Source organism: Pelodiscus sinensis, chromosome 28, assembly GCF_052426305.1.
Source record: "Pelodiscus sinensis isolate ZL-2025 chromosome 28, ASM5242630v1, whole genome shotgun sequence".
NCBI lineage: Eukaryota > Metazoa > Chordata > Testudines > Trionychidae > Pelodiscus > Pelodiscus sinensis.
This window is the reverse complement of record NC_143079.1, coordinates 1875991-1903812: the sequence shown is the minus strand read 5'-3', so window position 1 is coordinate 1903812 and position 27822 is coordinate 1875991. Positions and strand designations below refer to the sequence as shown.

Below are 27822 nucleotides of genomic sequence, written 5' to 3'. Positions count from 1 at the left end.
CCCGGGCAGGCGGCGGCTCGGGGGGGCGGGGCCGGGGGTTGCAGAGGAGCGAGGAACGCGCCGCCCGCGGGCCCGGCTCGGGGATAGCGCCCCCCCCGCAGGGGGCGGGGCCTGCGCCGCGTTCGCCCCGCCCCCAGCCCGGGCCGTTACTCGCCCGCAGCATGGGGCAGGGGCTGCGCCTGGCGCTGCTGGCCGCGCTGCTCCGCGGGCTGGGTGAGACCCCGCCCCGCCCCCAGCCCCCCCCGCCCCCAGCCCCCCCGGCCCCAGCCCAGCCCCCAGCCCCCGTCCACTGCGCTGCCCCATCCTCCCCCCCCCCGCCACTTGCCTCCTGCCCCCCACAGCCCCCTGCCCCTCTGACCCCCCCATCTGCTCTGCCCCCCACAGCGCCCTGCCCCTCTGACCCCCCCGCCTGCTCTGCCCCCCACAGCGCCCTGCCCCTCTGACCCCCCCGCCTGCTCTGCCCCCCACAGCACCCTGCCCCTCTGACCCCCCTGCCTGCTCTGCCCCCCACAGCCCCCTGCCCCTCTGACCCCCCTGCCTGCTCTGCCCCCCACAGCCCCCTGCCCCTCTGACCCCCCTGCCTGCTCTGCCCCCCACAGCCCCCTGCCCCTCTGACCCCCCTGCCTGCTCTGCCCCCCACAGCGCCCTGCCCCTCTGACCCCCCCGCCTGCTCTGCCCCCCACAGCCCCCTGCCCCTCTGACCCCCCCGCCTGCTCTGCCCCCCACAGCCCCCTGCCCCTCTGACCCCCCCCGCCTGCTCTGCCCCCCACAGCCCCCTGCCCCTCTGACCCCCCCGCCTGCTCTGCCCCCCACAGCCCCCTGCCCCTCTGACCCCCCCGCCTGCTCTGCCCCCCACAGCACCCTGCCCCTCTGACCCCCCCGCCTGCTCTGCCCCCCACAGCACCCTGCCCCTCTGACCCCCCCACCTGCTCTGCCCCCCACAGCACCCTGCCCCTCTGACCCCCCCACCTGCTCTGCCCCCCACAGCACCCTGCCCCTCTGACCCCCCCCACAGCCTCCTGCTCCCCCGCTCAATTCCCCCCCACAGCCCCTCCGCCACCTGCTCTGCCCCCCACAGCACCCTGCCCCTCTGACCCCCCCCCTGCTCTGCCCCCCACAGCACCCTGCCCCTCTGACCCCCCCACCTGCTCTGCCCCCCACAGCACCCTGCCCCTCTAACCCCCCCACCTGCTCTGCCCCCCACAGCACCCTGCCCCTCTGACCCCCCACCTGCTCTGCCCCCCACAGCACCCTGCCCCTCTGACCCCCCCCACCTGCTCTGCCCCCCACAGCACCCTGTCCCTCTGACCCCCCCCCACAGCCTCCTGCTCCCCCGCTCAATTCCCCCCCACAGCCCCTCCGCCACCTGCTCTGCCCCCCACAGCACCCTGCCCCTCTGACCCCCCCACCTGCTCTGCCCCCCACAGCACCCTGCCCCTCTGACCCCCCACCTGCTCTGCCCCCCACAGCACCCTGCCCCTCTGACCCCCCCCACAGCCTCCTGCTCCCCCGCTCAATTCCCCCCCACAGCCCCTCCGCCACCTGCTCTGCCCCCCACAGCACCCTGCCCCTCTGACCCCCCCACCTGCTCTGCCCCCCACAGCACCCTGCCCCTCTGACCCCCCCACCTGCTCTGCCCCCCACAGCACCCTGCCCCTCTGACCCCCCCCACAGCCTCCTGCTCCCCCGCTCAATTCCCCCCCACAGCCCCTCCGCCACCTGCTCTGCCCCCCACAGCACCCTGCCCCTCCACAGCCCCATCACCTCCTGTGCAGCCCCCACTGTTCCCATCCCCACAGCCTCCTGTGACCCTGCACTGCGCGCCGAGCCCTCCACCTCTGTGTCCCCCATCACCCTGCTACACCCTGCACTGCCCCCAGCCCCCCGTCACCTGCTCTGCTGACCCCCATCATCCCCAGAAGAGAGCCCCACAGCCACCCCATGCACTGCCCCCATCCTCTTCCCTGCCCCGTCACTTCCTGTACTGACCTCCCCATCACCTGCCAGTGGAGAGACCCTCCACGGCACAGACCCCCAAAGCTCCCTGTCACAGCCTGTGTTGACCCCCCATCATCCACTAAGGAAGAGACACCCCCCAGCCATTCCCTGCACTGCCCCCCTCACAGCCACTCCTTTGCTGTGAGCAATGACCCCTCAAGAGGAAAGACCCCTCCCCACCCAGTCACTGACCCCTGCCTCATAGTCACCATTCCAGGCTGTGAGACCCCCTCCAGTCGTCCACTGGGTCCCCACACAGTCGTCTGCTTCTGGGACGCCTCCCTCTCGCTCGCCCCAGCCCAGAGAGATGCCTCCTGGTTACCTTCAACCGGAAACTCCGCACAGCAGGGCCTGTGTCCGGGGCCCTGGCCACCTGAAGGGCCTTCAAAAATGGGCATTACCTGCCCCAGCCCTGCTCCCCCCGGCGCTACGGGACCAACCGGCAGCGCCCCAGCTGCTGTACCACAGGCGTCCGGAGCAAAGCCGCGGAGCACGGGGCAGCGGGACAGCCCAGACGCGCCATGGCTGTCCTGCTGCCCGCGGGCTCCGCGGCTTTGCTCTGCTTTGCTCCCCGTCTCCTTGGTCTGCAGACCAGGGGGACGGGGAGCAAAGTGGCGGAACACGCGGGCAGCGGACAGCCCAGATGCTTCTGGGCTGTCCGCTGCCCGCGTGCTCCGCGGCTTTGCTCTGCTTTGCTCCCCGTCTCCCTGGTCCGCAGACCAGGGGGACGGGGAGCAAAGCGGCAGAACACGCGGACGCGTCTGGGCTGTCCGCTGCCCGCGTGCTCCGCTGCTCTGCTTCCTCTCCCTGGTCTGCTGGAGACCAGGGAGAGGGAGGGCCCCGTTCGTAACTGCGGATCCGACGTAAGTCGGATACGCGTAACTCGGGGACTGCCTGTATCTCTCCCTCACTTATCATTTTTTTTAGGCCATGTTCCTACCAAGACTTATGCATGCTTAACTTTAACCTAAATTAAGCATGTGTGTGTCTATCTTTGCTGGTTGATAAATTCTGCATGGGCAAGACAGGAACCTAATTATGTCTGCGCTATACAATACTTAGCACAGTAGAGCTTTGAGTCTGATTCAGATATGTTTGTGATGTCATTACATAAAAATAACTAACATATTTCCCTCTTTTAGGTTCTCAAATATTTTTGCACCTCACACATCCTCAAAGGATATCTTCGAATATAACTGGAGATCTGGTAGTTACGGAATAGAACTGTTCTTCTATATAATTAAATTATTAAATTATATAATACATATGTTTAGGTGGAAGGACATTGAGAATTTGTTAAAATCTTTTAAATGCTATAATCCTTGTTGCAGATTTGTGGCTGTAGTGTGTAAGGTGTTTCCAATGTTGCAGTGAAACATCCCTTGGGACAGTGAGTTTTTGGGAAGGAATCTATGTGTGGCAAAATGTGTTGGCACACAAAACAATAACCTTAAAGTGGAACTAAAAATGTTTTACAAGATAAAACGTGTAGATTAAAAATTACAAATAAAGGGCAACTTATCATTTATTAATTACATTTACAATTTAAACTCCCACTCTTACAAATAATTCAATGTGTATAACTTTTAGGTCACGAGTAGTAACCATTCTAAAACCCATTGAAGACAATGGGAGTCTCTTCATTGACTTGCTTGAGATGGGGCTTCAGATGTGAAACTTGACAGCCTTGAGGGCTGTATAAGGTTGCAAAATAATTGTTTCTTCAAGTTTGTTGAATCTGAAATGTGAGTTTCTGTGTCTTTCCAGTGCCAAGTTACAATACCACAGAAGTTTTAGATGGTGGTATCTGCAGGACAGATCAGGAGACAGAATCTGGGAGTTCTAGCCTATTTCTGGCTCTAAATTGTCATTGTATTGTTTGTTTTGCAACAAGTATGCCTCCTCGTGCTTCAGTTTTTTTATTTGAATTTTTATAAACTGAGATTTTGGGATGAAAGGTTTTGTTGACATACAAGATTTTATTTTTATCAATGACAATAGAGAGGGGATGAAAACCTATTTACATGCGTCTTGGATATTTAGGCTGTGTCTAGACTACATCCCTCTTTCGACAAAGGGATGTAAATTAGACACTTTGAAATTCCAAATGAAGAGGGGATTTAAATATCCCACATTTCATTTGCATAATCGCGTCATGGCGCTCTTTCAAACATTCGTGGTGCATTTTTAATTTAAGTTCATACTTAATAGAGAATTACTATGCTTTGCAAAATATTGTGTTACTGAATTATTTTCCCCTCTGTCTTTCTGGATGGTTCAGGACAAGGTGTCTTATGTCATTACAATAGAAAGGATACCATATACTCTTCACCTGAAGCAACAGTAAGTGCTGTTCCTAACCCTTTTGCTCTTATCTGTTATAAGCCAATCATGTGGTTCTAAGAAGGCTTCTCAAGTATTGGATAATTTTCTTTATCTTCCTTTTCTTTTCCAATCATTGGTTAAGTTTCTGAAACAATTCAAGCTGACACTTCTGTATTTTCTTTGCTTTAGCTTCAGTTATTCCTAGTTTTGTGCATTGACAATAGGAGAATCTAAGAGTCTCTGGTAGGAAGTATTTTCAGAGATCCCTGTGTTCTTCAGTCTCAAGACATAAGCAGAAGATTGAGAAGCTGACTGGCAAATCGCAGAAAAACTTGGAATTCTCAGAAGGGTTTGTACCAATGTGATCTGAGGGCTACTCATTACTGTCACCCCATCTAACACAGCAATTTTTCAGTCTGAAAGAAGCTATACAACATTAAATTGTAACTGCAGAAACAAAACTAGGGGTGATGCAAATCATTGCAGCATGTTGAAAGAAGTGTGGATGCTCAATAAACCTGCAAGAATGTGTGATCTTTGTTTTGAAATTTAAATGTTTTGTATCTTTTTTTATAGATTATTTTTACCTGAAGATTTCAGGGTGTATACTTACAGCAAAGGGGGGTCTGTTCATTCTGATTCCCCACATATTAAGGTAAGATTGAATTTGTTTTGCAGCTTTTTAGCTTTTTCAGATCAGAATTGTTATAAACAAACTCTGGGGATTTTACATTTTTTTTTAAATATCAGAAAATCTCTATCTTTACTTATTTATTGCTGACATTTTACTAATCCTGGCATGATATTCTTCCAGGAAATATTTCCACTGAGAATTAACAATAAGATTAATTATTTGAAATTTATTTTGGTTGGCTAATTAGGAACTTTTTCAAAAACAGTGACTAGTTAGATCTAACTTTGTTTGTTGTAGTTAACTTGTACAATGTATACAAATAGAACACACATATCATTTATGCTTAAACTCAGTAGGGAAGGCCAGGACAGGAAAACAGAGGACTTTGTACTGTCCTGTCCATTTGCCATAGGTAATGTTTGGATCTTCCATCACAAGCTGTCCCCCATAGGTTCTCTACTTCAGGATTTAACTAAAACTGGGCAGATGCTACCTTTTCTCCTAATGTAATCCATTGCCTAACTCTATTAGGAATCCCTTACACAAGCTAATGTGCTTTTCTGAAAAAAATAGGAGTTGAGGAAATGCAGCATCTTTTTGGAGGGGTCCTTAATGTCTTCTCTCAGACTGCTTTCTTGTGGTTTCCAGGGTGGATCTGTGAAAGGATCCCAAGAGATTAAAGTGGATCACTAGTTGCTCTCCCATTCGGTTATCTCACCTAGAGGCGCACCCTTCCCTCACTTCCCTTTAATTTCTAAAGTTTTGATCTTTTCCCTTTCTCTTCAAGACTCTTTTGTTTACTACTGTAGTTTGGTATCTCCCCAACATTTCTTATTCTCCTCTGATCTTTCATTCCTACTCTTTCTCTGCCTTTTCTCCTTCTGGTGAATTCAACTGCTTTCCTGTTTTCTCTTTTAATCACTGTCAGCAGATTCAATGTTCTTCCTTCCCTGTGCCCCTCACAGGGAGGGGTTGTCTCAGATGTGTGCCAGCATTCCCTTCTGACTTGATGGAGGTAGACTATGATGTTTGTCTATTCCTTCTGCACAGTAGAGCAGGAAGTAGACAAGAACTGTGAGCAGTTCCTGCAACCACATGGCCTTTGCTACTAATACCTATGTATAACTTCGGAATTAGTGCTCACCTTTTATCTGAGGGCAGGAAAAGAGAGCTGTGCATGCTTAGCAATACAACAAACAGACCCATGCTGGAGCCTTTGCTGCAGCCCAGCCTTTGTGATGGGACACATCTTCAGAAACCATATTTCCAAATTTGGCAAACTAGCTGGGAGCAGACAGCTTAGGATCTCTAAGGAATTACCTTGGAACTCTCGCTGCCTTGTCCCTTCTGGGCTTATTTGTATGTCTCGGATAGAAATTGAAGGATGAAAAAGTGGGGGGCAAGAATGCAATCGTAAGGACAAATCGCAGACACCGAGCACCCTTGTGCAGTGGTACTGGCTTTTCTGGTGTGGAAAAGATCCAGGGTGCAGATGTTAGGAGACTGCACAGGACATGCTGGGCTCTCTGCCACTGAAGCCTTCTACATGAGAGCCCCTTGTGCCTGAAATGGGAGGAGGCCAGGGTGAGTATGAACATGCTGAGGGACTCTGAAATGCAGATCTTCCCGACTCCTTTCTCCTATCCCACAGGAGAGACATGTAAAGGTCTTGCGTAGACTACTTTAGCCATTAGGATGAAACATCCTGTGCAGAACAGCTGGGAAGTCTCTCTGTAGCCTTGGGGAAAGGTTCCTTCTCCTATAGTCCCTCGCTCATCTCTCCAACTCTCTCTGCCTACTTACTCTGGTGGGCACTTGCCTCAGATTTTGAGCCACAATACTGAGATGTGTTCTACTTGAACACTTTTATTTTGAGATGTTTAAAGTTCCATGGAGGTGTCTGTGGAGGCTCTAAAATGATCAGCTAAGTGGAGATGACCTGGGATGGATAACTATACTTTTCGATAAGTTAAGCTATTCACTTTTCTTTGATTTAAAAAAAATATTTAGGATGACTGCTACTATCAAGGATATATTGCTGGTTTCCCCAATTCACTTGTAACACTCAGCACCTGCTCTGGGCTCAGGTAATGAAATATTTTATTAATTACAGCAGTAAGTAATTAGAATAATGCCTCTAGGAAAATTCAGTATCCCAGATCCAACTGTGTGGTAACAGTTAGAGAATGCTAACATTTTAATGATGCTCACTGTGCGTGGTGTCTAATGTTTAAGGTCTGAAGCTCATGGCATTTAAATTCAGATCATTTTATGACTTTATGTAACCTGCATATTGCTGGTTTTTTTTTCAGGGGTCTATTGCAGTTTCAGAATGCCAGCTATGGAATTGAACCTTTGGAGTCTTCACCTGGATTTGAACACATTATTTATCAAATAAAGAATGAAAACACAGAAAGCCCACTTTTTTCAAATGCCTACATTGATATAGGGAGAGAAAAGGTGTCTGGAAACATCTCTTACAAGCTGCATACAGATATTGATGTGAGTGCCACTTAATGTCTTAAGGGTAGAGATTATGTTACTGTCAGTATCTGTGCTCAAAAATACTGGATTACATAATTCTGTTGAACCAGAAATGCAGGGTACAGGAAATTCACTGGGACTGTTTTGAATCTGGATTTAATTACTATGTCTGGGTATGTCTACACTACCACCCTAGTTCGAACTAGAGTGGTAATGTAGTCAACTGGAGTTGCAAATGAAGCCCGGGATTTGAATTTCCCGGGCTTCATTTGCATGTTGCCGGGCGCCGCCATTTTTAAATGTCCGCTAGTTCGGACTCCGTGCCCCGCGGCTACAAGCAGCACGAACTAGGTAGTTCGGACTAGGCTTCCTAATCCGTTCCATGAGGAGTAACGGTAGTTCGGAATAGGAAGCCTAGTCCGAACTACCTAGTTCGAGCCGCGTGTATCCGCGGGGCACGGAGTCCGAACTAGCAGACATTTAAAAATGGCGGCGCCCGGCAACATGCAAATGAAGCCCGGGAAATTCAAATCCCGGGCTTCATTTGCAACTCCGGTTGACTACATTACCACCCTAGTTCGAACTAGGGGGCTAGTGTAGACAGACCCTCTGTGTTATGCAGAAATTGGGCAACTTGGTGCCTGTTCATGGCATATGAGAGCTTTTACTTTGGTAAAAAAAAAATAGCACTGTGATTAAGCTATTGCTAAAGAAGTATGATCCATTAGACTGAACATGATGCTCTATGTCACTCCGGTATCTGCAGACACAATGTTACTAATGTCCCATATTCAGGGGTATATCCTGTCTCAGTGGGGATAGCTTTAGCTGATTGAGCACAACTCCTGTAAATCTGTCTGATAAGAGTTTCACTGTCAGCATTAAATTACAGCTCTAGTTCCCACTTGCGAATGTAGATAGTCCTGCCTGACTTTTGGTTCCCTATTTCGACTTTAATAACTCATTCTTGATGCCCTTCCACCATGGCTTGACGAGAGGGTGGATTTTCAACCTTGGCCTTCCACGGGGGAAAATTCTTCCCTAGAACTTCATGTGTAGATTCTATTTGCTGGGTCAAAGAAGGTGACAGATAAGATGTAGGGTTGCCAGGTGTCCGGTTTTGAACTGGACAGTCCAGTATTTGAACTTTCTGTTTGGGAAACAAATTGAGAAAATGGAAATGAGAAAATATCAATGTCTGGTATTTTCTAAATAAGATGCAATGTAGATTGTGATGTAATGTCAAGTGTGACCAGTATTTTTGTTGAAACCATTTGGCAAACTTAATAAGATGTTGCTGGTGCCAGTTATTAAGAGTGGAGATTCACTGGGGACATTTAGGGTGTGTCTAGACTACAGGGTTTTGTCGACAAAAGTGGACTTTTGTCGACAAAACTATACCTGCGTCCACACTGCCTTTGAGTTATGTCGACATAACGTCGACAAAACTCAGCAGTTTTGTCGACGCTGGTAAACCTCATTCTGCGAGGAATAACGCCTTTTGTTGACAGAGTTCTGTCGATAGAAGGCATTATTGCATCTACACTGTCCTTTGCGTCCACACTGTTATGTTGACAAAGAGGCTTGCTTTGTCTACAGAACTGGATGTAGTCTAGACGCTCTTTGTCGACAGAAGCTTTGTCAACAGTATGTGTTGACAAAACTTCTGTTGACAAAACCCTGTAGTCTAGACGTACCCTTAGCCACCAGAGAAATGGTGGTATTTATAGGGCAAAAATAAAACCCAAATGGCGTAGGAGGCATGACATTCTCCAGAGGTGTTTGGGGCTTAAGGCTTGGACCCCACAGAACCTTTCATTGGACAAGGGAGACAAACTCATAGAGTGGAGTAGGACGGAAATTATCTGGTATTAGAATATTCAATTTTTGACTTTTTAAGAATCTGGGAAGTGATGATATATGGCTGGTTTGGCCAGCTGTGCATATTACTTCTGTAGCTCCTTGGTTTAGATGTTTTGCTAAGAATGAAGAGTAAGTGCCATTAGGGTAGCTGCTGTTTAATCAGTTCGTTTATTTTATACTCATCTCTGGTTTCTTAATATTGCTACAGAAATTAAGACCAAATTATGCTGAAGTTTTTGGAATCTAGTTTCAGAAGAGTGGCTGTGTTAGTCTGTATCTGCAAAAACAACAAAGGAGCCCTGAGGCACCTTAGGGTGTGTCTAGACTACAGAGTTTTGTCGACAAAAGTGGACTTTGGGGCTTAAGTTTTGTCGACAAAACTATACCTGCGTCTACACTACCGCTGAGTTCTGTCGACATAACGTCGACAGAACTCAGCAGTTTTGTCGACGCTGGTAAACCTCATTTTATGAGGCATAACGCCTTCTGTCGACAGAGTTCTGTCAACAGAAGGTGTTATTGCATGTAAACTGTCCTTTGCGTCTACACTACCATGTCGACAAAGCAGCTTGGTAGTCTGGCTGTAGTCTAGACGCTCTTTGTCGACAGAAGCTTTGTCGACAGTATCTGTCGACAAAACTTCTGTCGACAAAAGCCTGTAGTCTAGACGTACCCTTAAAGACTAACAGGTTTAATTGGAAAGCTTTCATGGCTAACATCCACTTCTGACAAAGAGTTAGTAAGTGATACAAAAGGTGAAATACTGACATGATCACTAAGTATTGAAGACTTTTTTTTGCAGTCAATGTCAGATGTCACCAAATCCCCCAGGTATCTGGAAATGTATGTGGTAGTGGACAAGGGTTTGGTAAGTCTGTATCAGTCAAATTTGCTTTATTTCATATATTTCTGGTACTTTTTAAAATGTCACAAAATGCATCGTTTGAAGACTGTCCTTCTAAAGGTCCGGGATGCAATAACGGGTTGTCAGAAAAGCTGAGATTGTATCTTGGGTATTTTTAGTGAAAGTCATGGGGAGGTCACTGGTGATAAAGAAAAATTCATTGAAGAACGTGACCTGTCCTTGACTTTTACTAAACATACCCCGGGGCGCGGGTTACCAGTCAGAGCAATGCTGGGTGCTGGCTGCTGACCTTTGCTGCAGCCCCACTGCTGTTCTTGCAGCCTGATTGCTGCGCCAGCCCAGGCTGCTGCTGCAGTGGCAGAGGCCGCTCACTGCTCTTGCCCCAGATTGTTGCTCCGATGGCAGCAGCTGCTGCTCTAGTCCCAGACGATGGATCTGCGGCAAGGGCTTGCTGATGCTCCAGCCCCAGGCCATGGCTCCAGCCCTGCTGCTGCTTCTGGGCAGGGGCTGACAGCTGCTCCCGCTGGCCGACCACTGAACAAGCCATGGGTATTGGTCAAAGCAATAGACTCTGTGGCCCTCATGACAGAATTAGATCCTTAATTCTCGGGTACATAATAACTTTTGTCAAAGGATCAGTGCTTATTTTGTTCATGGAATTGGAAGGAAACTGAGAATTAAAATAATTAGACACATTTAAATGCTCCAAATTTGAGCCCCATGTGAATGTTCCACTGCTGCGTCAGGGAAATGGCATGTTCAAAAAATGTCCTGTAATGATGTTTAGCTGTTACTTAAAAAATTGTCTTATTTTTCCAGTACCAATATCTGGGTTCAGACAAGGATGTTATAACAAAGCAAATAATCCAGCTTCTTGGATTTGTGAACAGTGTAAGTAACTGCTTTTTTGTTTCATATTGAAATGTAATGTGGATGTTTTACTTTGATGCTATTAAAGGCCAAAGATTTTCTAGATTTTCTTATTTTCTCCAGGGAATTATTTAGTCTTGATTTTAACTCTTGAGTCTCAAGTTTTTGTTTATGACAGCCAGATCTTTATAGCAATTAGAGAAACAATGTTTAATTGCTACACTTCCAGCATCAAGCTTCTGACTTTTTTTGCATCTGAATTTGTAGTGTTGTGGACATGTTCAGGGTCAGGATTTATAACCTGATGTTTATTTGTATATATTTTTAGTTATGAATCCTCTGTTTATTTGCCGAAACCCCTCTTCTCAGAACTACTTGTTTGGTCTGTTGGGCAAGCACTATATATTTGTTTGCAATCTCCCCCCCCCCCCATTCTCCTTTTAGTTTTTCAGATTCTGGAGGGAAGTACCTCCACACCCAAGAGCTGTTGTGTGATGTCCATTTTGCTAAGTTGGGCCTTTAGGTTATTCTTTATAAAACTAAAATCCTGCTACACATCAAATGTAATTGAATATCTGTTTCTTCTGTTGTATTTTCAGATGTTTACCTCCCTTAATATAACAATTGTACTGTCTTCTTTGGAGTTTTGGACAGATAATAATAAAATTTATACAGCAGGGGAAGCTGATGAGATACTGCGAAGATTTTTACAATGGAAAGAATCTTACCTTGTTCTACGGCCACATGATGTGGCATATTTATTCGTGTAAGAAGAACATTTTTCTATTCTTAAAAAGGCACCCTGGAAATCTTTTAGACTGGGCCAACACAATTCCACATGATCTACAAACATCTCTTGAGAAAATAAAAGGACAGACACTATGAATTATTATAAATATAATTCTAGATGTACTGTGCTTACAAAATATTTTCAGACTTTTCAGAATGTTTCTATTGTAAACAATAGAAAGTAAAAGTTAAACTATAAGACACATTGTCCTTTAAACACTGCTGCCAAGAACATAGTTATGCTCAAGAGTCTGTTTTCGTGTTTTAGTTACAGGAACCACCCTAATTATGTAGGGGCAGCATTTTCAGGCAGGATGTGTCTCAGAAAGTATGCTGGCGGAGTTGCTCTGGTATAGTATTATCGGATCTACATGGCTAGTAAACATTGTAACGCTGGCTTCAGAGGGAGTGGTGGTGGGCACTCAGCACCTGTGAGAAATAGCTCATTTGTATTTGAGATGCCTTAAATATGCATTTGGATGTTTGACTTTAGGCTCTTCTTGGTTAGAAAAATTTGCCCATAAGTGCTTCAATAGATCTTGGAGCAGAAGTGCGAATATGGGGGCCTACTTTTGTCTATAGTCTCCTCCTAGCCCTTTAAAGTACTTTAGAGCTTTACTTTGCAAGGTGCTGAGTACTTTGGCACTAATCGAGCAAAGCTCTTCAGCATGCTTATCTATAAATACTGAGTGGTCCCATTAACTTGGGACTGTTCATGAATTAAGGCTAAGCACCTCTTTAAATGTTTTGCTGCATCAAGGCTAGAAGTTAGCACCCTGCAGGATTGAATCGTAAGAACAATTATATATTATACAATATTCATTTCTCTTACATATTCTGTGTCAAGTGCTGCATTGCTTTTCACATCCTGTACATCCTCCTTGCTTTTGTTTGATTTTCCAGAATGTAAGTCAGCATGAACTTTGGTCTGGTATTGAAGACAAGCATCTTCAGGAGTTTTACATAAAAGTACATGCAGTGTTATAAAATACAACCTAACTGGGCAGTGAACAGAAGAGTTTAGAATTTTATCACAGTTTTTGTTTCCTTAACTGAGTTTCTTTGATAATGATTTCCAGATCTCTCTCTTATTTAGTATCAGAGGGCTGTAACACTGGAAGCATTTTCAGTCATCATTGCGCAGCTGCTGGGGTTGAGTCTGGGAATAGCATATGACGATTCTAGGAACTGTCTGTGTCCTGGATCCATCTGTGTAATGAACACCAAGGCAGTGTAAGTCTGCCTGTATACCTCACCTAATATTGCATTGTTATTGTTTAGAAGTGCTTTCCTGTGCTATGCAAGTTCAAATATTGTCAGTGACCATGGCTTAGTATTTAAATGGTTCTGTGAGTGAAGGGAGAGCACCCTCAAATTAGCTTGATATCAATGAAACTTTTGAGTGGCACTTCTTTATACCACAAAATAGTTTCTGAAAAACATATCTGAAAATATGTTTTCATATCTGCATGCAAGTATGCATGTTTCATATTTATATTGCAACAAAAATGATTAAAGGTCTAGAAAACATGACCTATGGGGGAAGATTGAAAGAACTGGGTTTATTTAGTGTGGAAAAGAGAAGACTGGGAAGGGGTATGGTAACAGTTTTCAAGTACCTAAAAAGGAGTTACAAGAAAAATCATTCTCCTTAACCTTTGAGGATAGGACAAGGAGCAAGGGGCTTAAATTGCAGCAAGGGAGGTTTAGGTTGGACATTAGGAAAAACTTCCTGCCTGTCAGGGTGGTGAAACACTGGAATAAATTGCCCAGGGGGGTTGTGGAATCTCCATCTTTGGAGACATTGAAGAGCAGGTTGGACAGACACCTGTCAGGGATGGTCTAGACCAGGGCTACTCAACATGCGGCCCGTGGGCCACATGTGGCCCACTCGTTTGAGGCCCACTGTGCGGTTTGGGTTTACACGGGGCTCAACACACGGGTGGGATCCTTTGAAAGTGGCCTCCACTGGGAACACGCTCCACAATGGTGAAGCATCTCCCAGGTGGGGTGAGCACTGAAAGACGCCAGCGGACGGGCTGGCTGGAACAGACGGGTACAGGGTGTCGGCATTTCTAGCCCCCAGGGAGAAGGTGCTGGGAGCGCTCTGTGAAAGAAGCTATTTGCATATATTTGCATGCATATGCAACCACACTTAAGTTGCGGCCCTTGGCATGTGCTGTGGATATCATTGTGATCCCTGGGGCTTCCAAGTTGAGTAGCCCTGGTCTAGATGGTGCTTGGTTCTGCGGTGAGGGCAGGGGACTGGACTCGATGGCCTCTTGAGGTCCCTTCCAGTTCTAGTGTTCTGTTATTCTGATTCTAAGGTTTATAGTAGGCTTTGATTATCTGTTTTTGTTCCTTTTTCCTTGTGTTAATGATCTTAGAGTGGAACAGAATTTGCTGTTGGTTTGTTCCTGTTTTTTGTAATGTTTATTTAATTAGTTATCTGTTTGTGTGATTTTCCATGGAAAGGGTTAATTTTCAAAGTCTGGCGTGATCATTATAGTTACTGGCAGTCATGTGCTTAAAATCTTTTAGAAAGTATGGGGGAAAGAGTCTGAACTCTGTTGGACAAAGTCTGCTCCTAGCTATAAAAGGGCAACCTCACTGAATGTGTGGGATTGCATGCATGTAACAATGCAAAATTTGGCCCATGGCATTTACCGGTATTACTTTGCTTTCCCCCTCCTCAAGATTCTGCTTTTAATTATTTTTTAGATAAAACATACATGGTCATATGATGAATTCTCAAATTGTATTTTCAATAACATACGTCTTACTAGACATTACTTATATAGTCAATTCAGAGCAGATCAAGATATGCTAAAAATGGGCTACATTGGAGAGCTCCAGAAAGTGTTCACAAGCTAACCCACGGCTCTGGGGACTGCCAGTAAAATCATGTAATCCTGCTGCTACTAAGTCAAATTCAGCCACGGGTCATGTGGAAACTGATGCCTGTGACTAACTCAGTGAAACTATCTATACACTGAATTGTTTTCAGTTTTGTCAGTTGTGACAAATAATCATTGCTGTCTGGTGGCAATAATATGAAATGAATTCATAAAGCTAAAGAATCTATTTTATGTTTATCTATTCTACTCTTCTGCCTAACACATGCTACAGAAGCTCACTTGGTAATTTGTTCATCAAATCAATAGCTTCTGTTAGAGCTATAACAATTTTTTTTCTAATTTCTTATGGATAGATGTTCATGTTACAAAAACCATCACCAGAATATAGCTCTACAATGAGATTGTTCAACTTCAGTTTATTTTTCTCAATACAAAGAGATTTGATCTGTGTATTGGATTAAAATGGTTCAGGATATTGTAGCACTTTATAATTGATGTAAGGTTTTGTGTATATGTTTTTTAAAAGGAAACTAAGGCCATTATAAGTAACCCAGAGGTGTGATTTTTTTTTAAATCTTTCACATAAAGTTTTCGTTTATAAGAAAATAATTAAAATATATTTCAGTTTGTTAGTAACTCTGATATGCTTAGGTATCCCTTTTTAACTTAAATTAGTGGAAATCTCTAATAATAATAATAAAAAGGATGAATTGTAGTTACTAATTTCTGCCAATTTTTATTCTTAAGACATTATTTGAATGAAGTTTTATAAAATGAACTGAAAGTCCTTCTGCTGAATATTTTGGAAAGTAGCATTAATGAATCTAAGTACTCCAAAATATTTGAATATTTTCAGTTGATATAATTTTTCATTGATTATTTTTTTAGGCTTTCCAATGGGGTAAAAGCCTTTAGCAGCTGCAGCATTAGAGATTTCAAAAGTTTTATTAAACACAGTGGAGGAGAATGCCTGTCCAACAGACCCTATTTGAATCTGACCTACAAGCGGACTTCAGTCTGTGGCAATCGTATTGTAGAAAGAGGAGAGCAGTGTGACTGTGGCTCAGCGCAGGTTAGTACTCCCCACCAGAAAGCCTAAGTAGTGTCAGCTTCCTTTGCTCTCCGTTTAGAAGAATCGCACTTTGAGAGTTAGCACCCAACTGAAATGTGGGAGTCACTGGAGATCTTACATATATTTATTAATGTGTTTCATGTTCAAATTAACTTTGTTGTAACTTGACACTTATTTTAATTTGGGGATCTTTCAGGTTGTGATTTTTACAGCGTGATAATCTTGGACAGACTCTTTAAAGAAGAAAGATTTTAGAATAGCAAATGCTTTGTTGGTTTATTTTTCAGGACTGTGCAAAAGATAAATGCTGCACTGACAGTTGTAGACTTAAGCGAGGAGCTCAGTGTGGTACTGGTTTATGCTGCCAGAAGTGTAAGGTAATTTGTATCTTCAAGATGATCAGAAGCTGGAGAGACCCAGTTCACTCCACAGCTGTAGGTGAAAACCAGCTTCCCATTTGTGTGAATCCGTGCTGACACTTTGTGAAGATTCACCTCTGGACTTGGCATTTGCAAGAGTGGTGTTTGGCCAAAGGCAGCATTTTAATTAGCCCTTTTAATTTTAATCAGACGATATTTTTGATATGGGCAGTAGGGGGCGTGCCACGGAGAACAACATAGTTCAAAATGGCTGCCCTGACCCTTTTATTCCTTTTGTTTAGTCAAAAAGTGTCTTGGCTTTGAAACTCTCTGGTGAAGATCATCAACTTGGTCAACACTCAAAACCCCCACAGGCTTGGTAGTGCCACAGTGGGCTCCACTTTGTTTCGTATCACATTATAAACCAGATGGAGGCAGGGTTACAACACAGGTATTCTCAGGCACGGTCTCCTACATGAACCACTAAATAATTTTGCCTTCTTTGTAAATGTGAAGTGCAATGGAAGGTTTTTAGAACTTAAAGAAGAAGAGAACAGCACTGCACGAGGGAGAGCAAACTCCTCTGTCACTATCTTAGCGATACAGCTTCCTATACAAAACATAGTTGAAGATAGCCTCTGTCCCCAAAAGTTTACAAAGTAAATAGACAAGACAGACAAAGGTCGGGGGAAGGAAGCGTTACTATCACCATGTTACACCCAGGGAAACAGAGCACAGAAAGGTTAAGTGACTTGCCCATGGTCAAGCCTACCAGTAGTAGAGATGAAAATAGAATTTACTTCCCCTGAGTTGCTCGCCAGTTTGTCCTTCCACTCAGTTCCCTTACTTCATCCACATAAAGGTTCCCTTAGCACCGGGATTTGATGATCTCGTCCTTTCTTTTAAGTTTACATTGGGATATATCTCACCTCTGCATGTTCTAGTGGGGCAAGTTCTCCAGACAGGTCAGTGGGACTATTCACATGTGGAAAATTAAGCATGTGCATAATTTTGTAGTCTTAGGGCTTCAAAATGAAATATTTTTAAGGATCGTACTTTTACATGTCATCCACAAGCTGACACCTCTAAAAGTACGACGTCTCCTGGAAGTATGGTGGGACTTTTTTCTGTACTGCCTTAGGGGAAGCATGCCTTATGCTAAATCACTAAGGCCACTCTGACAGAGAGTTTGGGGTCTATCAATTTCTATTTCATGTCAAAGGAAACATTGAGGAAAATGATTTTTAAAAGTCACAGGTGATCTGAACTCATACATACAGTTCATAAGAATTTTACAAAGAATTCTCGCATTCGTCACAGTCAGTGATAACCGCATTCCACAGCATATGTGTGTTGGTATTATTTTCTTATTCACCCTAAGTATCTTTTCTTGTGCTTTGCATAAATTGTTATTTGAACATTATTGACCATAATCTTTATAAATCATGCACAATCTCCCTATTCCTGCTTTTTCAAGATTATGGCAAAGAATAAGAAATGCAGACCCGTGGCTGATAGTCAGTGTGATCTCAGTGAGTACTGCAATGGGTCATCTGCATACTGTCCAGCTGATCTGTATGTTCAGAATGGGCACAGATGCGAACACGGTACTGCCTATTGTTACAAAGGACGTTGCCAGTCGGCTGATAGAGAGTGTCAGAAGATCTATGGAAAAGGTAATGGGGACAACTATGTTCTTCTTTGTTCTAAAATCTATTCAACTCAATGCTGTAATCATAATAATTATTAATAACATACTTATCTAGCCCCTTTAACTCATAGATCTGAAATGAATACTTATCTTTATTTCCTTTTTATTGACGGCAAGGAAATGAAGCACAGAGTGACCAAATTATTTGTATAAAGCAGTGTTTCTTATACTGTGTTCCACGGCATGAGGCAGTCAGAGGTGTGCCGCGGAGAATGACAGAGTTCAAAATGGCTGCCCTGACCCTTCTTCCCCCCCCCCCCCCCGACCTTTTTTTTCCTCAACAAAAAATCTTTGGTGTTCCTCATAAAAACAATCGTTTGGTATTCCTCGGTCTTAAAAAATTTAAGAAACACTGGTATAAAGTGATATTAAACATCATCATAAAGACATGGAGGTAACCCATAAGCATAGATTTTGTAGAAATAAAATAAAAATGAAGTGGGGATTGTAAATTAAAATGAATTTGTAAAATATATCTTCTCTTTTGCTAACCAAAGAGCAGACGAGAAAACCAGTTCTTATTCCAGTGCTTCACCACCATTCTGGTGAAGTAGTTTTTCCTAATATCCAACCCATACCTCCCCTACTGCAATTTGAGACCATCGCTTCTTGTTCTGTCATCTGTCACCACTGAGAACAGCCTCTCTCCAGCCTCTTTGGAACCCCCCTTCAGGTAGCTGAAGGCTGCTCTCAAATCCCCCCTCACTCTGCTGTAGACGAAATAAGCCCTCCTCATAAGTCATGTGCTCCAGACGCCTAATATTTTTTGTTAACCTCTGCTGGACTCTCTGCAATGACTCCACGTCCTTTCTGCACTGGGGCCCCAGAACTGAACACAGTACTCCAGATGTGGTCTCACCCGTGCTGAAAAAGGGAAATAATCACTTCCCTAGATCTGCTGGCAATTCTCCGACTAGTGCGTCCCAGAAAGCTGCTAGCCTTCTTGGCCACAAGGGCACACTGTTGGTTCATATCCTGTTTCTCATCCACTGTAATCCCCGGGTCCTTTTCTGCAGAACTGCTGCTTAGCCAGTCGGTCCCCAGCCTGTACCAATGCTGGGGATTCTTCCGTCCCAAGGGCAGGACTCTGCACTCGTCCTTGTTGAACCTCATCAGATTTCTTTTGGACCAACCCTCCAATTTGTCTAGGTCACTGTGGACCCTATTGCTGCCCTCCAGTGTATCTACCTCTCCCCCTAGCTTAGTGTCATCTGCAAGCATGTGGAGGGTGCAATCCATCCCCTCAGCCAGGTCATTAATAAAGATAAACTGACCCGAACTGATCCTTGGGCCACTCCGCTTGATACTGACTGCCAACCAGTCATGGAGCTATTGCTCGCTACCATTGAGGCTGATGATCTAGCCAGCTTTCTATCCCCCACAGTCCATTTATCCAATCCATACTTTAACTTGCCGTCATGAGCGTAGCATGATGTTAGAACCTACTATATCTTCTCCTTTCACACCTAGTTTTTACTCTTGGATTGGGAGAGGCCAACAAGCTGCTTTTTAATCTCACAATGGTATTTTCACCTTTGAATGAGCTTTTTATAGAATCATAGAAGGGACCTCGAGAAGTCATCAAGTTTAGTCCCCTGCCCTTACGGCAGGACCCAGTACCATCTGGACCATTCCTGATAGATGTCTATCTAACCTGCTCTTAAATATCTCCAGAGATGGAGATTCCACAACTTCCCTAGGCAATTTATTCCAGTGTTTCACCACCGTGACAGGTAGGAACTTTTTCCTAATGTCCAGTCTAAACCTCCCTTGCTTCAGTTTAAGCCCATTGCTGCTTGTTCTATCCTCAGAGGCCAAGGAGAACAATTTGTCTCCCTTCTCCTTGTGACACCCTTCTAGATATTTGAAAGCCACTATCATGTCCTCTCTGTCTTCTCCTTTCCAAACTAAACAAGCCCAATTCTTTCAGTCTTCCTGCATAGCTCATGTTCTCTAGACCTTTCATCATTCTTGTTGCTCTGTCCCTTCAGGAGACATGAGGGGGTTTCTCCTCCAAAATGAAGCATTTAATCACTGAAAATGGGGGAAGTACCCTCTCCAAAACATCCAATGCTTGCAGCAAGGTGCCCCCCCTCTCTGCCATAGTTGTCTGTGTGTACACAGGTTTCTGTTTCCTTCTCCCTTGCACACTGCACTGCCCATCAGTGCCCAGTTCACTGATACTACATTATCGTACTCCATGAGGAATAGGGAAGTCGAAAGAAGAGTGTTCTTCCTTCGACTTCCTCCTGTGTAGACAGACCCAAAAGCCTAATTAAGCTATTTCAGCTTCAGCTACTCAATCGATGTAGTTGAAGTTGCATATCTTAATTCAACTTTTGCCCTGCCGTGTAGACGTATCCTGACTTCTACCAGTACGGTGGCCTGACTTTCTTTAAAACTTCAGCAACGAACATGCTGTTTAATATTATTTTTGTATTTAGTTTAAATGATCAGTAGATTATAGTACATTTAGGCCTTAAAATAGGTTCCTACAATTTGAAATTTAATTTTAAAATATATTTATTTTTCTTCAAAGAAAAACGTATTTAATTTAAATAAAAATACAGTTTGAACAGAAAGGTATCTGATTTTTTTAATACTGATTTTTATCCTTCCTGGTTTTCTCTAATCTATGTAAAGCATATACATATTGCAATGCTAGGCGCTTTAGAATGACTGATTGATTAATACATGATTTTGTGTTCTTTTTAATTATATTCAATCTTATCTCAAAACTTACAGGTTCTAAAAATGCTCCTCTTGCATGTTATGAAGAAATCAATAGTCAAACAGATAGGTTTGGACACTGTGGGAATGATCAGAAGACAGGATTTAAAACCTGTGGTTGGATGTATGTTTTTAAGGAAAAAAAATCTTTAATTTCTGCTTTCCTCTGCTGTCTGGTGCAAATGTTTGCTATCTATTGGGTCAGTCGTAAGGATGCTTAAATTTTAGTACAGCCTTTCCCTTTAGTCGCAGGTGTTCTACATTAGCCGTAGGCCTTTGCTCCTGCAGCATGGAATGCAGGCATTAGCAGAAGCTGTGCTTGACCCAGATGTGGTTATGGAGTAGTAATGCTCCACACTGAACAGAACAGAACTCAGTGCCGTGCATACCTGCTTCTTCTTCCACCTGAAGAGCATATGGTAGATCAAGGTTGAGGCATGGGCAGTGAATGAACATAACTGAAAAAAAAATGTTCTGAAGTGTAATCCGCAACACACCAAGGAAGCACAAGGAAGCACAAAACTCGTGGGGCAGGTGTAGTGCCCGTAGCCTCTGATTGCCAGAAGCTGGGAATGGGTGACAGGATGGACCACTTGATTACCTGCTCTGTCCATTCCCTCTGAAGCGCCATGCGCTCCTCTCCAAGGATGGGATGCTGGGCTAGATGAGCCTTTGAGCTGATGTTTTTATGTGTGCCCCATGGATGTGCATCAGTGCTCTCCTTATTTCAGGGATCAGTCTTCTGACTTCCTAGCCCTGTTCATGACCTCTATCCCAATCTAATATGTGCAACAACCCACCTGTGCTCCGCTCTTTCATTTTTCTAATGTGTTGGCAAATCAGGGGTCACCTGTCTCATTTTATTTTCCTCTGCTATTGACTTTTATAGGGATGTTACCTGTGGAAAGTTAGTTTGTACATATCCAAGTCGCACTCCATTCACTAAAGAAAAAGCTGCTATTATTTATGCTCAAGTGCGAGACCATGTATGCATATCTTTAGATTATATGAATCCACCCACAGAGAATGACCCTCTCCTCGTTAAAGAAGGCACAGAGTGTGGACCTGGAAAAGTACGGAAATAATTTATAAACATCTAACATTTCAATATGTGAGACTTTATGAAACTTAATTAGGTTTTAGAAATATTTATTGCTTGGCAACGTGGCTTAAGGTTATTCATTACTGATGTTTTATTTACTTAGCACCAAAAGAAAATGTGAGTGGGCAACAAAATAGCAAATAAAGTTTAGTGTTGGCAAACACAAAGTAAAGCATATTGGTGGGGAAAATTTGTACTTCTGATGCACTTTGCAGAGTTCTAACTTAACTGTATCAACTCAGGACGGGACCGGGGCATCATTCAGGACAGCTTATTGAGGACCTCTACTTAATGAGGACCTCTACTTCAGCTGCAGTCAAAACACTGAACAAGATGTTTGGATACATCAAGAATGGGATAAAAATATTATAATGCCATTCTATGATGGTAACCGTTATTTGGAACTAGAAGATTTACCTGACATTGCTCGAGTCCTTAACACAAATAACTTCTGTTTGTCTTCATTTCAATCATTGCTCTGGGATGGGGCTGTAGATGATGGGTTCAGGATGCAGGCTGCCCCATGGAGAGAAGACAATCTCAGCCCTCTATCACTGTAGCAGATTGGGGCCAGGTGAGAAGCGCCTCTCCATGGCTGCTGAAGCAGCAGGCACAGCTGCGAGAGGGGTGCATGTCCTGGCAGGGGGGATGACAAACAGACACACAACCAAACTCTCTGAAATATATAGTAGATAGCTGTCCCTTTCTCTATCCCTGCTGGCACAATGGGGTTATAGCTGTCCTGATGCCCATTTCTGGCCCCTTGCTGCCTGCTTGTGGTCTTTCTACCATATAACTCCTTTCTCCCAGACCCCACCCTTTTCATTTTATGAGACACAATTGAATTCTAGGCACACCCCACTGTCATGGTACAGCCAAACTCTTACCTTGTTTAAGAGGAAGCTGCATACCAGATGGTGGTTCTAGCTCTTTCTGTTTAGAAGGAGTTCTTGAGCAAAAGGACTCTCAGCCAGACACACATTTTAAAAATATATAATAAAATATTGTGTGAAGTATTGGCTATTGTATTACAGAATTAAAGGGAATTCAGAGAAGGGTGACAAGGTGATTAGAGGCATTTAAAAAAACCTCCTATGAAGAGAGATTGAAAAGATTAGGTTGGGTTGTTCCAGCATGGCAGGGCCCACCCATGGGTGGAGGGCCCAGTTCGCTGAGGAAACTGGATTTTCTATTCCTAATACCAGGATACAACAATCTTGTGGCCCACTGAAATGAAGGAAGACCACTCATGTGGCCAACCTACTAGCCTAATTTGCCCATCGCTGTCCTGGACTCTTTGACCCTCTGGGGGGCCATATTGGAGCTGTGCTACAGAACAGGAAAAGCATGCTGCATCTCATGCACCCTTCTAAGAGCAAAGCAGGAAGTGGCTCTTAGCAATGGGCCCAGCAGCCAATGGGATATAAACTTCACCAGAGGAGGGGAAGAACCCCAGCAGTGATGGTGGCATTTGGAAAGCATGTGTATTGACAAATCAAAATTTTTTTGCCTTGGTTTTAAATGTATAAACACATGGTACTTGTAGATTTGTGGTTATTAACAGGATCGTTTATTTCATCGTTTATTCCCTTCTTAATCTGCCATCCCTACAGAACACATCACTTTGCATTGCCAATTAACTTTTGGCAATCATTAGAATATTTCTGTAAAGCTGTAATATTTATGGCCCTTCCATCCTAGGCTTCTTTTCAGAGCATGCAGTCAATGTCTATCAAACGCTAAGATTGTCAGACTCAGCTGAATTGGAATTTTATGCTGTGGGTTTGTTTGTTGTTTAATTGGTTGTGCCCACAAAAGCTCATGATACATCTACATTTGTGTTAGTTTTTAAGGTGCTGCAAGACTATTAGTTATTTTTTAAGTTTTTTTCAGTTACAGACTAACATGGATACCCCTCTGAAACTTTCATTTTTTAGGTTTGTCTAAACCGCACGTGCCAGTTTTATGCAGCCCTGCAATATGATTGTAATCCACAAGTAAAATGCAATGGTCATGGAGTAAGTAATAATAATATTACAATGTTGGCGTTACTGCCTCTATGAATATTGTTTAGGAATTTCTTTACTTATAAAGTCCCATTTTGAAGTGTCTGGGGATTGGCTGTAAAAGCCCTTTTTGGCTGACACCCGAGGTCCAAAATCAATATGCCACTGCCATTTATTTATGGAAGTAATTGAGTAAAACAGTTGACACCATTTTGCTTTCTTAGAACCAGCAATGAAATCAGAATATTTGAAAGAGATTGCTATGCTCAGTATAACTATGAAATGATGAGCTGCTTGGCAGAGTAGAACAAAGATCTGGGTCTCTGAACAGGAGGGAGTTGCAAATGACCAAATGAGTGTAGATTTATAAACAATGTAACATGGGTGTAGCAGGCGGGAGGAACCATGCTGGTATGGTGGACTGAGGACAGGATGGAAAACTGGGAAGTCCTTGAGTTCTAATTTCAGTTTTGCCATTAACTTGCTGTTGACCGTGGGCAAGTCAGTCCTCCTCTCTGGGGCAAGGAACAGTAAATAATGCATATTGCCACACAGGGACTGTGCATTATATTTATCCAGCTTTTGGAGGAGGTTTAGGCACAGTCTTATTTTCAGCTCATTGTCTGGTATATTTTCTGGCCTGTCAGACTATGCAGCAGTATTCAGGGCCTGAATGTATCCCACTAAAATCCATATTGGCATCAATGGGAGCAGGGTTGGTCCTCGGTCTGGCTAGAAGACGGAGTTTGACAAGAAAGATGTGATCTTAGAGCAGTAGTTTTCAACATGTTGTTTGCAGATCCCTGGCAATCTTTGTGTGTTAAGATTTACAAAGCGCCGTGCGCCTACATTTGAAATTTTCTAGGGATTCACAAATGGGAAAAGTTTGAAAACCCCCTGCTGTAGAGGGTAGGCAACAGTACTCTCTGAGGACAATTGTCTAAAGGAGTAATTTTGCCACATTCCCCTGTGTTTTCAGGTATGCAACAATAAGAAGCATTGTCATTGTAATCCTGGCTGGAGCCCTCCAGATTGCCGCAGACAAGGCTCTGCAGTGGGGGGGAGTATCGACAGTGGATTTCGATTTTTGGACTCTGGTTAGTAATCTGAGCAAAAGCCCTACATCCCACTGACCTGAATTCAGAGACTCTTCTCTAAGGGTACGTCTACTCTGCATGGCTATTTCAGGACACCGGAGGTATCCCCAAATAGCTACCCTGTGTCTACACAAGCCGCCTGTTATTTTGAACTATTTTTCGAAATAACGGGTGCACTATTTTGACATGTCGATAAACCTCGTTGCACCAGGGTTAAGGGATGGCTCGAAATCGCATGTTGTTTCGAAATTTGGCACTGTGTAGATGCGCCAAATAAGCTATTTCGAAATAGATTCAAGATAAGATACGCAATTTGTGTAGCTCAAATTTTGTGTATCTTACTTCGAGTTTAGGGTGCTTGTAGATGCACTCTTCACTGAAAAAAGAATGGTGATCAGACACTCTGGTGATGGGCATCTTAGATAAACATGTCATCATAATATCCAGAAAATCACACCATCAGTGATGGGGTAGCTATACACTGAAACTCTATATTTTTGTGAAAAAGAGAACATTTATAATACAGGAAATGAGGAATGGGGGAGGGGTTGTGCTATGTGGTTACGACAATTCTAGTCTCAGTTATTTCTGATTTGCATGGACACAGCTCTCAGCAGAGTCTGGCCTGTAATTATTAATAGGTGAAACCATAATGCAAAGAAGCAGTAAGACCAGTGGCTCAGTCAAGAAAATACTGAAGTATTGCATTATCTTATGAACAGAGGGGGCACCGGGCTCATAAATCAAGCCCGTGTCTTAACATTCTGCCAGTTTCTTCAATTCAATGGTTTTGAGCTCTGGAAGGAAATCTGCCATTGGAGGAGAAGGCTCCATAGAGAAGCTTTCTTAATCTCTGCCTGCACTCTGTCCATTTTGGTTAACATGATCAGTGTCTTTCTTTCTTCATTGTTAAAATTGATGCCTAAATATTTAAACTACAAGACACAGTCACTTTGCTTTGAAAAGTTCATTGTAACACATAATGCCTGACTTTGATATCAAAACTCTTAAGTCTAAGGAAAGTAAACAACCCTTCCGGTATGAACACAATAACAGCTTATTAGTCTTCCAAGAGCAAGAATGTGCCTGAATAAGAGAGGAAGGTTAACTAGAATTCTGCTGCTCATCCACACTCATGCACCCTACTTCATTGGAGTTTTCAGTCAGATTTACAGCTTGATGACTGGAACTAAGGGAGGAGTGAGTCTGTCAGGTTTCAGTAACCTCAGTTCTGAATGCTAGGTCCTGAAGGTAGTTGTATGTTCTCCCAGTAATTTTACTGCTTTAAATAGTTATGTCATAAGACTGGATGTGCAGAGACAGTTTACTCAGAGAACTTCATTCCAGTAAGTAACCCTAGTTTATTAAGCTACAACTATACATGAGATTCAGGAAATGAATAAATTTCTATACAAAGTGAACACGTTTTTAATTTTTTAACCAAATGGAAACAATATTTTATTGTATTTAAGAGCTGTATGCTTTCATAGTCTCCGATAACTTTCTCTCTCTTCTCCTTAATAAGCAACACAGGATGCAAGGAATTGAGCAGCTTGGACTTGTGAAATCTGTTACGTGTTTTCCTTTCTAGATATGGTCTTAGAAAGAGCTTCTCAAGCCACTTTGAAGAATTGGTTGCTGCTAAGTTTCTGTCTCTTTCTGCCTGTCCTTGTTGGTTCTATCATCATGATTGTAAAATGGAATGAATTAAGCAGACTGTGCTTAAAGGAGGAGGACTCAGAAGCTGACGAGTAAATCATTTTATTCACCTAATTAACTATTTCCAAGTATTCATTTGGGGTATGTCTACACTACAGAGAAGATCGAAGCTGCCACTCTCATCTTCCAGGATTCGAATTAGTGGATCTAGTGAAGAGATGCTAATTTGAATAGTGAAGGGGGCTCCGGTCAATGCTGTTAGTCCTGCTTCCAGGAGGAGTAAGGGAAATTGAAGGGAGAGTGTGAGACAAAATAAGGGCATTTACATTTATGAAGAAACAAAGAAATCTGGAAATTGATTTTAGAAAGATGGCCCCAAACTGTGACTCACAATCTCCCAGCTTGGGTCTTGATGCCTGTGCCCGTTGCCAGCCCCATGTACATAGGCTTAGAAGGATTAGATGTTCAATGGTGTCAGTAATGAACTGTACGCACACCATTCAACAACAACAAAAATGTCCATCAGTAATAATCAGACTTTGCAGATACACAAAATAAGGAAAATAATAAACCCTGCAGATGTGCAAAGTAAGGAAAAAGAAAACTTACTTGACTGTGATTTAAGGGTGTTTACTTTGGCTATTTAATTTAAGTGATTTACTTGGGCTATTTTGATATGTGATGTTGCCAATTTGTTGTAATGGTCATGAAGTTTTGTCTTGTTGAATCTCAGTGTCCACTGTCATTAAATAATTATCCTCTGACCTTCACCATAACTTTCTATAGCTGTGAAAATGTCAATGCATACAGATCAAAAATTCCTAAAACCCACCAAAACAACAAGGAGACCCATGGCACCTTAGAGACTAGTGAATTTATTAGGACATCAGCTTTAATGGGTAAAAACGACTTCATCGGGTTTTATCCACAAAAGGTTATAGTCTAAAGTGCCACAGAATTCCTTGTTGTTTTTGCAGATACAGACTAACCTGGTGGCGACCCCCTTTGAGACTAAAAAATCCACAATTATTATACAACTGTGAACCTTTAAATAGGTAGAAGTAAACATTGATACTATCAGAGTTATTAAACATGAAAATATAACTCTGCCAAGCCTACATTTAATTCATGGATACACAAGAATTTGCACTAGTGGAATCTAATGCAGGACAGGGGCCAACGTCAATATATGGCATTTTCATAATATAGCATTTTCTACAGAAATTGCACTTTAAAAGTCTTCCTGTCATGCAGGAAAATTATGTATTTTATAGGAACTCTGTATTTGTCAATTAGAATTCACCTTTGATAGCAAGAAATTCTCTTTTGAATTGCTGGAATTTTAAAGAGATAGAACTAAATATGCTCTGTAGCTTTGAGATTATATGAAGCATTTAATT

The 27822-nt window shown here is 43.6% G+C and overlaps 2 protein-coding genes across 2 annotated transcripts in view; both read left to right on the top strand.

Moving 5' to 3' along the window:
* Nucleotides 1-126: 126 nt before the first annotated feature.
* On the top strand, nt 127-27820 carry LOC102455918 (disintegrin and metalloproteinase domain-containing protein 32). The gene is made up of 19 exons (XM_075910921.2): nt 127-213; nt 3141-3205; nt 4280-4341; nt 4900-4978; nt 6968-7044; nt 7270-7459; nt 10107-10172; nt 10989-11060; nt 11639-11805; nt 12097-12178; nt 12925-13061; nt 15575-15758; nt 16046-16135; nt 17595-17793; nt 20574-20682; nt 21448-21631; nt 23598-23678; nt 24646-24763; nt 26355-27820. The coding sequence occupies exons 1-19, from the start codon at nt 162-164 to the stop codon at nt 26516-26518; spliced, it is 2178 nt and encodes a 725-aa protein (XP_075767036.2). The 5' UTR covers nt 127-161; the 3' UTR covers nt 26519-27820.
* LOC102455681 (disintegrin and metalloproteinase domain-containing protein 18) overlaps nt 27123-27822 on the top strand; it is a 30893-nt gene continuing 30193 nt past the window's right edge. The window contains exon 1 of the mRNA XM_089773735.1: nt 27123-27356. Within this exon, the coding sequence (XP_089629861.1) occupies nt 27123-27356 (234 nt within the window). The remainder of the gene's footprint in view (nt 27357-27822) is intronic.